Source organism: Bufo bufo, chromosome 6 (genome assembly GCF_905171765.1).
Source record: "Bufo bufo chromosome 6, aBufBuf1.1, whole genome shotgun sequence".
NCBI classification, from domain to species: domain Eukaryota; kingdom Metazoa; phylum Chordata; class Amphibia; order Anura; family Bufonidae; genus Bufo; species Bufo bufo.
Window position 1 is genome coordinate 187,594,479 of NC_053394.1, and position 9,952 is coordinate 187,604,430.

The 9,952-nt window shown below is 45.8% G+C and overlaps 1 protein-coding gene across 1 annotated transcript; it reads right to left on the minus strand.

Moving 5' to 3' along the window:
• Positions 1-5,784: 5,784 nt before the first annotated feature.
• On the minus strand, positions 5,785-7,563 carry LOC121004741. Its single transcript, XM_040437071.1, has 2 exons — positions 6,643-7,563; positions 5,785-5,823 (listed from the first exon to the last, which is right to left on the minus strand). Exons 1-2 carry the CDS (start codon positions 7,411-7,413, stop codon positions 5,791-5,793), a joined length of 804 nt encoding a protein of 267 aa, XP_040293005.1. The 5' UTR covers positions 7,414-7,563; the 3' UTR covers positions 5,785-5,790.
• Between the last annotated feature and the right edge of the window lie 2,389 nt (positions 7,564-9,952).

The window sequence follows — 9,952 nt, forward strand, 5'->3', positions numbered from 1 at the left end:
CCCCACCCATATGGCACCGTGCACATCAGATATCTAACAAGGCCTCCCCAAACATATAGCAATATCATAACAAGGATCTCACTGGCTATAATATGCCAGGCAGATCTATACCCATATATTCTCGGAGCACAAGGTAGTGCCCCGCCATATGTATATATACTAGGAGTAATATAATATCATGTAAATGTGTTGCTAGGAGGTCTTGACGAACATCCTCTCTTGTGGCGGCCATGTCATCACAATAGGTGGCTCCGTCCATCGTCACCAATTCCACACAGAAATGAATAGCATGATCTCAAAAAGAAAAAAATAACAATATTATAGAAAATACAATATAATAAAACAAAAGAAAAAATATACCCTGCAATAAAATTCGCGCAATTTTCATAGAAAGGAAGAAAAACTGTTAGATTCATTAAGGCCGTACGGAGTGACGGTATCAAGGTTGACAATCCACCTAGTCTCTCTACGGAGTAGAGCCACTTTAATATTACCGCCTCTAGACCCTAGATGGATTCTGTCAATACCCTTCACCGTCAGTCCCCCTGGATCGGACCCGTGAAACCTGCGAAAATGTCGTGGAACCGCCTGCAGTGACTCCCAATCCTTCTCAGGGATTTCCGCCGCTGCTCGAATCCTACACACATGTTCCAGAACCCGTGTCTTCAGGGCTCTCTTTGTCATACCAACATAAAAAAGATTACATGGGCATGTGATCAGATATATCACAGCCTCAGTGTTACAATTTATGTTGTGTACGATCTTAAAGTCTTTTCGGCCTGAGGAGTCACTGAAGGCGGTAGAACGAATCATGTACCTGCAGGCGGCACACGATCCACAGGAGAAAGACCCCCACTTGGGACCTTTACTGCCAAAAATACCCCCCCTGGGTGTGGGGACATAGTGACTCTTTGTGAGGATGTCACGCAAATTGCGTGACCGCCTCCACGTAATCTGGGGATATATAGGGAGGCATACCGCCAGATCACCATCTGTGTGAAGAACTGACCAATGTCTCCTCAGAATGTTCTGAATATACCTCCATTTCGAATTGAAAGGGGTAATGAATCTCACACATGTGTCACGGTTATCCCTTTTCTGAACTCTACTCACCAACAAGGAGTCTCTAGATGTTTTTTTGGCTCTTTCATAGCCCCGCTGTATGGTATTATATTGATAACCTCTTTCGAGGAATCGTTGTGTCAGCACGCCGGCTTGTTGTTCGAACTGCTTATCACTGGAGCAGATCCTGCGAGTTCTTAGGAACTGCCCTGTAGGTAATGCCCGAATCGTATTGGGATGGTGAGCAGAGGAGGCGTGGAGAAGGGCATTGACGGCAGTGGACTTCCTGAAAAGATCAGTGGACAAATGACCGTCAGATCCCTTAGTGATCATTATATCCAAGAATTCGACATTCGTAAGACTATATTTCCAGGTAAGTCTGATATTACGTGTGTTCTGGTTGAGACAGGCCAAAAAGTTTTCCAAGGCCGGAATAGTATCTTGCCATAGGAAAAACACATCGTCTATATACCTAGACCATAGGAGTGCGGCATCATATCCAGGTGTTTCCTGGACGATCTCTCTCTCCCACAGCCCCAGGAACAAGTTGGCATATGCGGGGGCACACGATGCCCCCATAGCTGTCCCCTGGAGCTGTAGGAAGAGGCGGTCCTTAAATAAAAAATAGTTATGCGTGAGCATAAATTCTAACAATGTCAGAATAAACTCAATCATACCATTGTCATAATCTGACATGGTCAAAAAGGATCTGGATGCCCGCACTCCCTGGTCATGGTATATAGACGTGTATAACGACTCAATGTCGCATGTGACAAGGACCACATCTGGGTCAACATGAATCCCATTTAGCCGTCTCAGCATGTCGGTGGTATCCTTAACAAAAGAAGGAAGGGTTTCTACGCTTTTCTGGAGAAAAAAATCAATAAACCTTCCCACATTGGTGCACAAGCTGCCGATCCCCGAAACGATCGGACGTCCGGGAGGATGGGTACGGCTCTTGTGCACCTTAGGGAGCAGATATAGGGTGGATTTGACCGGGAAGTCAACTCTCAACCCTTCCATCATTTTAGTAGTAATAATGCCCTGATCACAGGCTTCTGCAAGAATATTATCCAACTCATTCTTATAAAGTGTAGTGGGGTCCCTCTCAATTCTACGGTAGCATACCTTGTTGTTGAGCTGCCTAAAAACCTCTCTTTCGTACATCTGCACAGGCCATATCACGACATTACCCCCCTTGTCAGCAGGTTTGATCACCACATCTCTCAATTCCTGTAGCTCCCGAAGTGCCTGTCTCTGTGAACGAGTCAGGTTGTCTTTTCCAATATGTACATGGTCTATATTTAGATCTCGTTTTACTAATTTCACAAAGACATCCACCGCGGGGCACAATGTTTTAGGGGGGAATGTACGTGAGCGCCTGTGCAGATGTACGGGAGACCTACTGGGTACAGTAGCCATCTGATCCTCTAAAAGGGATTCCAGGTCACGGATCGCCTGCCTCTCAGCCGGCGACATCGAGGCAGTCGCATCGTGACCACGACTAAAGTGCTTCTTAAATAGAAGCTTCCGAGCAAACAATTCCAAATCTTTAACTACCTCAAAGTAGTCAAATCTACCCACAGGGGAAAAGGATAGCCCCTTCTGCAGAACTTGCTGTTGTGTTAAAGTGAGACTAATGGTAGAAAGGTTAATTACCTTCAGTTCTGTACTCTCTTCCCTCGGCCATTCCCATTCCAGTGTTTCCGTTTGTATACTGGGGTACGTAGATTGTACCCTCCCCTTTCGGGATCCGGACCACGTGCCGCGGCCGGGCGTCCTTCTAAAAAAGGCACGCCACATTCTTCTTCGGATGTTGAAGACACCAGAGATTGGGAACGTGAACGGGATTCAGGTCTAGGGTTAGTACGTTGCCACTTAAACACTTTGTTCTGCTGGTAATCCCCCAGATCTCTCTGAAATTTTTTGGTTTTAATAGACTGAATCTCACGCTCCCACTTGGCAAGATCTTCCTCCAAATTTTTGTCAAATGATTCCAGTTCTTCCTTAGTCAGCAGTAGCTGGATACCGTCCTTATGGCCGTCAATGTCCTTCTCCACAGCCTCCAAAGCTCTACGATCTGCCCCAATGAGCAGCTCAATAAGGGTTTGAGAACATTTAGTGAGGGTTTCCTCCCATTTGGTGGTAAATGTGGGGTCCTCCCCCTCCAATGTGGGAAAGATTTGGACCCTAAGACCTCGTGGTATGATGTTCCTAGTTAGGTAATTTTCTAGTGCGGCCTTATTCCACCACAACTTGATCCGTTTTTTCAGGGCCTCTCTGATCTTAAGTTTAAGTTCCTTGCTATCGCATTTCTCCGTGTCCTGTGCCGTAGTATCCCCAAATACTGTTCCCAACTGTGACAACCAGTTTTTGTCACGTGCTCGGAAATCCATGTATGAGGAATTGCCTGAAAATATATATAAATGCTATTATCCTACAAAAAGGCAGCTCTGTCAACTAAGACAGCTATAATGACCACTTGTACCACATCCAGAGTAAACTAAAAACCAAACAAGTGGAGTGTTATATCAAAAAATGTTATTTATTATAAAATATAAAAATGGAGAACAACAGGATGTAATACAGTACACGGAGAAGCACAGGGTGAGTCAAATCAAAAGAACAACCATGAAACTGTGCAAAGTAATGCACAGATAGGTACGATCGAGAGGTAAAGCTAAAGCTAAGGCTCTGGGAAACCAGATAAATATCACATATAATAGTCTCCTCAATAGGGGTATGGTACACAACGCACCACAGACTAAATGTAATAAACCCAAGGTCGTAGCTAGCATACACGGAATAATATAGGCGTCACAATCAGCCAAATAAGGTAATATAATAATGAAAAATCACTTGGCTGGGATCCAAAATAATAAAACTGGTATACGCCTAAGTGCAAGGGACCCAGCGTGGATACATACAAGGGTGCCCCACACGCAGTATGGAACCGTGCTAAATACAGAACGTACCTGAAGACATGGTGGCAAAATGAATGACAGGCCCTGGGCGCGAGACCTCGACGCGCGTTTCACCTCAACGGCTTCGTCAGGAGGTACTATGTGATGCATCAGCAGGGTATATATAGAACATGATAGGGGTGGGGCGATGGACAGAAATTACCTGGATGCGGCACATCTGCGGACCACACGAACGGGCGCGGGAAGCTCCATGGTACGCGGCGCCATCTCTCAGCGCATCCACGTCTGCGCACCGCGCATGCGCGGCGGCACTTGCAGACGTCACGGAGCGCGTCGAGATGGCGTCGCCCAGCGCATGCGCACCCCGCGACCCCCGTGGAACGCAGGTGAACCGCAATCCACGGCTCTGAAAGAAACTAGAGGATGGGATATAATCGCACGATTACCACAATGCCGCAGGCATACCCTTGCTGCATCCCCACCGGGCCCCTCGCTCACAGAAATTATCATATAAGGAGAAGACCATCGATAGACATCTAATATGAATCAAAGGATAATAAAAAGTGACATAATCATAAGTGTGGCAGGTAATAGCGTGACTTCCTGATATGCACACATAGTGACATATCAGATAGAAAAGTGACATGTAAGGGATCCATATAAATAGAACCATAATAGTGACTAACTATAGCATAACCCTGTAACTCACACACAGTGATGGGTAATAAAAAACATACGATGTGCTAGGGGTCCATAACAATAGAACCAGTACCAATATAGCGATCATACAGATGATCTAGTGGTATAATAAATAAAAGAGAAAATCTTATCCATAAAGACATCACATATGGAGGAAAGTGCTGTCAGTAATATACATATAATCATTAGTGTACATAATCCAGAACGTGTCCAGTCAGGTCATATGGGTCAGTATTACCATCTAGGCCGTAATTCACCCATAAATAGATACACTATCCGTCTCCTTCTCAAATATACATGATAATATAGTCTCTCAGATTACAAGACAAATTCATGTAGACAAAGAGACAGAAGTGTAAAGAACATGTAAGCCTAGAAGGTGGACATAGTAAAACAATTCATACGAGTAAAGGAAATCATCCCATTATATTAGTAAAAAAAGGGGGGATAATACTGTATAAAAAGCTGTATAATATAGACCCGCTGTGATAGTGGTAGAGGGTGGGGGCGAACAGGGTGGCACCCCGGGCAGCAAAAGGCAGCCCGCGGGGTCACCCCAGGCACACCCAACCCACCGCCCAGCATGGATGACAAGAGGATACACAAAAAGTCCTGAAACGGAAAGGGGTGACCGGGGTGACACCACCGGCGGCAAAGGCCGCCGGCGGGGTCAGCCGAGACACCCCCAGCCGCCAAGACAAAGAACAACGAGAGCAGCAATGTGAACCGAGGCAATAGTGGAGTCGGGGCGAACCGGACGGCACCACAAATGCCATCAGAGCCGAATGCGGGGTCGACCCGGGCCCCCACAACCCCAAAAAGAGGAGGGCCACGATGAAATTGGCCCCACCCATATGGCACCGTGCACATCAGATATCTAACAAGGCCTCCCCAAACATATAGCAATATCATAACAAGGATCTCACTGGCTATAATATGCCAGGCAGATCTATACCCATATATTCTCGGAGCACAAGGTAGTGCCCCGCCATATGTATATATACTAGGAGTAATATAATATCATGTAAATGTGTTGCTAGGAGGTCTTGACGAACATCCTCTCTTGTGGCGGCCATGTCATCACAATAGGTGGCTCCGTCCATCGTCACCAATTCCACACAGAAATGAATAGCATGATCTCAAAAAGAAAAAAATAACAATATTATAGAAAATACAATATAATAAAACAAAAGAAAAAATATACCCTGCAATAAAATTCGCGCAATTTTCATAGAAAGGAAGAAAAACTGTTAGATTCATTAAGGCCGTACGGAGTGACGGTATCAAGGTTGACAATCCACCTAGTCTCTCTACGGAGTAGAGCCACTTTAATATTACCGCCTCTAGACCCTAGATGGATTCTGTCAATACCCTTCACCGTCAGTCCCCCTGGATCGGACCCGTGAAACCTGCGAAAATGTCGTGGAACCGCCTGCAGTGACTCCCAATCCTTCTCAGGGATTTCCGCCGCTGCTCGAATCCTACACACATGTTCCAGAACCCGTGTCTTCAGGGCTCTCTTTGTCATACCAACATAAAAAAGATTACATGGGCATGTGATCAGATATATCACAGCCTCAGTGTTACAATTTATGTTGTGTACGATCTTAAAGTCTTTTCGGCCTGAGGAGTCACTGAAGGCGGTAGAACGAATCATGTACCTGCAGGCGGCACACGATCCACAGGAGAAAGACCCCCACTTGGGACCTTTACTGCCAAAAATACCCCCCCTGGGTGTGGGGACATAGTGACTCTTTGTGAGGATGTCACGCAAATTGCGTGACCGCCTCCACGTAATCTGGGGATATATAGGGAGGCATACCGCCAGATCACCATCTGTGTGAAGAACTGACCAATGTCTCCTCAGAATGTTCTGAATATACCTCCATTTCGAATTGAAAGGGGTAATGAATCTCACACATGTGTCACGGTTATCCCTTTTCTGAACTCTACTCACCAACAAGGAGTCTCTAGATGTTTTTTTGGCTCTTTCATAGCCCCGCTGTATGGTATTATATTGATAACCTCTTTCGAGGAATCGTTGTGTCAGCACGCCGGCTTGTTGTTCGAACTGCTTATCACTGGAGCAGATCCTGCGAGTTCTTAGGAACTGCCCTGTAGGTATTGCCCGAATCGTATTGGGATGGTGAGCAGAGGAGGCGTGGAGAAGGGCATTGACGGCAGTGGACTTCCTGAAAAGATCAGTGGACAAATGACCGTCAGATCCCTTAGTGATCATTATATCCAAGAATTCGACATTCGTAAGACTATATTTCCAGGTAAGTCTGATATTACGTGTGTTCTGGTTGAGACAGGCCAAAAAGTTTTCCAAGGCTGGAATAGTATCTTGCCATAGGAAAAACACATCGTCTATATACCTAGACCATAGGAGTGCGGCATCATATCCAGGTGTTTCCTGGACGATCTCTCTCTCCCACAGCCCCAGGAACAAGTTGGCATATGCGGGGGCACACGATGCCCCCATAGCTGTCCCCTGGAGCTGTAGGAAGAGGCGGTCCTTAAATAAAAAATAGTTATGCGTGAGCATAAATTCTAACAATGTCAGAATAAACTCAATCATACCATTGTCATAATCTGACATGGTCAAAAAGGATCTGGATGCCCGCACTCCCTGGTCATGGTATATAGACGTGTATAACGACTCAATGTCGCATGTGACAAGGACCACATCTGGGTCAACATGAATCCCATTTAGCCGTCTCAGCATGTCGGTGGTATCCTTAACAAAAGAAGGAAGGGTTTCTACGCTTTTCTGGAGAAAAAAATCAATAAACCTTCCCACATTGGTGCACAAGCTGCCGATCCCCGAAACGATCGGACGTCCGGGAGGATGGGTACGGCTCTTGTGCACCTTAGGGAGCAGATATAGGGTGGATTTGACCGGGAAGTCAACTCTCAACCCTTCCATAATTTTAGTAGTAATAATGCCCTGATCACAGGCTTCTGCAAGAATATTATCCAACTCATTCTTATAAAGTGTAGTGGGGTCCCTCTCAATTCTACGGTAGCATACCTTGTTGTTGAGCTGCCTAAAAACCTCTCTTTCGTAACATCTGCACAGGCCATATCACGACATTACCCCCCTTGTCAGCAGGTTTGATCACCACATCTCTCAATTCCTGTAGCTCCCGAAGTGCCTGTCTCTGTGAACGAGTCAGGTTGTCTTTTCCAATATGTACATGGTCTATATTTAGATCTCGTTTTACTAATTTCACAAAGACATCCACCGCGGGGCACAATGTTTTAGGGGGGAATGTACGTGAGCGCCTGTGCAGATGTACGGGAGACCTACTGGGTACAGTAGCCATCTGATCCTCTAAAAGGGATTCCAGGTCACGGATCGCCTGCCTCTCAGCCGGCGACATCGAGGCAGTCGCATCGTGACCACGACTAAAGTGCTTCTTAAATAGAAGCTTCCGAGCAAACAATTCCAAATCTTTAACTACCTGTAAAACAGAACTGAAGGTAATTAACCTTTCTACCATTAGTCTCACTTTAACACAACTGCAAGTTCTGCAGAAGGGGCTATCCTTTTCCCCTGTGGGTAGATTTGACTACTTTGAGGTAGTCTTTTCCAATGCGACTGCCTCGATATTGCCGGCTGAGAGGCAGGCGATATTTTTTATTTAAGGACCGCCTCTTCCTACAGCTCCAGGGGACAGCTATGGGGGCATCGTGTGCCCCCGCATATGCCAACTTGGGATATCCTGGGGCTGTGGGAGAGAGAGATCGTCCAGGAAACACCTGGATATGATGCCGCACTCCTATGGTCTAGGTATATAGACGATGTGTTTTTCCTATGGCAAGATACTATTCCGGCCTTGGAAAACTTTTTGGCCTGTCTCAACCAGAACACACGTAATATCAGACTTACCTGGAAATATAGTCTTACGAATGTCGAATTCTTGGATATAATGATCACTAAGGGATCTGACGGTCATTTGTCCACTGATCTTTTCAGGAAGTCCACTGCCGTCAATGCCCTTCTCCACGCCTCCTCTGCTCACCATCCCAATACGATTCGGGCAATACCTACAGGGCAGTTCCTAAGAACTCGCAGGATCTGCTCCAGTGATAAGCAGTTCGAACAACAAGCCGGCGTGCTGACACAACGATTCCTCGAAAGAGGTTATCAATATAATACCATACAGCGGGGCTATGAAAGAGCCAAAAAAACATCTAGAGACTCCTTGTTGGTGAGTAGAGTTCAGAAAAGGGATAACCGTGACACATGTGTGAGATTCATTACCCCTTTCAATTCGAAATGGAGGTATATTCAGAACATTCTGAGGAGACATTGGTCAGTTCTTCACACAGATGGTGATCTGGCGGTATGCCTCCCTATATATCCCCAGATTACGTGGAGGCGGTCACGCAATTTGCGTGACATCCTCACAAAGAGTCACTATGTCCCCACACCCAGGGGGGGTATTTTTGGCAGTAAAGGTCCCAAGTGGGGGTCTTTCTCCTGTGGATCGTGTGCCGCCTGCAGGTACATGATTCGTTCTACCGCCTCAGTGACTCCTCAGGCCGAAAAGACTTTAAGATCGTACACAACATAAATTGTAACACTGAGGCTGTGATATATCTGATCACATGCCCATGTAATCTTTTTTATGTTGGTATGACAAAGAGAGCCCTGAAGACACGGGTTCTGGAACATGTGTGTAGGATTCGAGCAGCGGCGGAAATCCCTGAGAAGGATTGGGAGTCACTGCAGGCGGTTCCACGACATTTTCGCAGGTTTCACGGGTCCGATCCAGGGGGACTGACGGTGAAGGGTATTGACAGAATCCATCTAGGGTCTTGAGGCGGTAATATTAAAGTGGCTCTACTCCGTAGAGAGACTAGGTGGATTGTCAACCTTGATACCGTCACTCCGTACGGCCTTAATGAATCTAACAGTTTTTCTTCCTTTCTATGAAAATTGCGCGAATTTTATTGCAGGGTATATTTTTTCTTTTGTTTTATTATATTGTATTTTCTATAATATTGTTATTTTTTTCTTTTTGAGATCATGCTATTCATTTCTGTGTGGAATTGGTGACGATGGACGGAGCCACCTATTGTGATGACATGGCCGCCACAAGAGAGGATGTTCGTCAAGACCTCCTAGCAACACATTTACATGATATTATATTACTCCTAGTATATATACATATGGCGGGGCACTACCTTGTGCTCCGAGAATATATGGGTATAGATCTGCCTGGCATATTATAGCCAGTGAGATCCTTGTTATGATA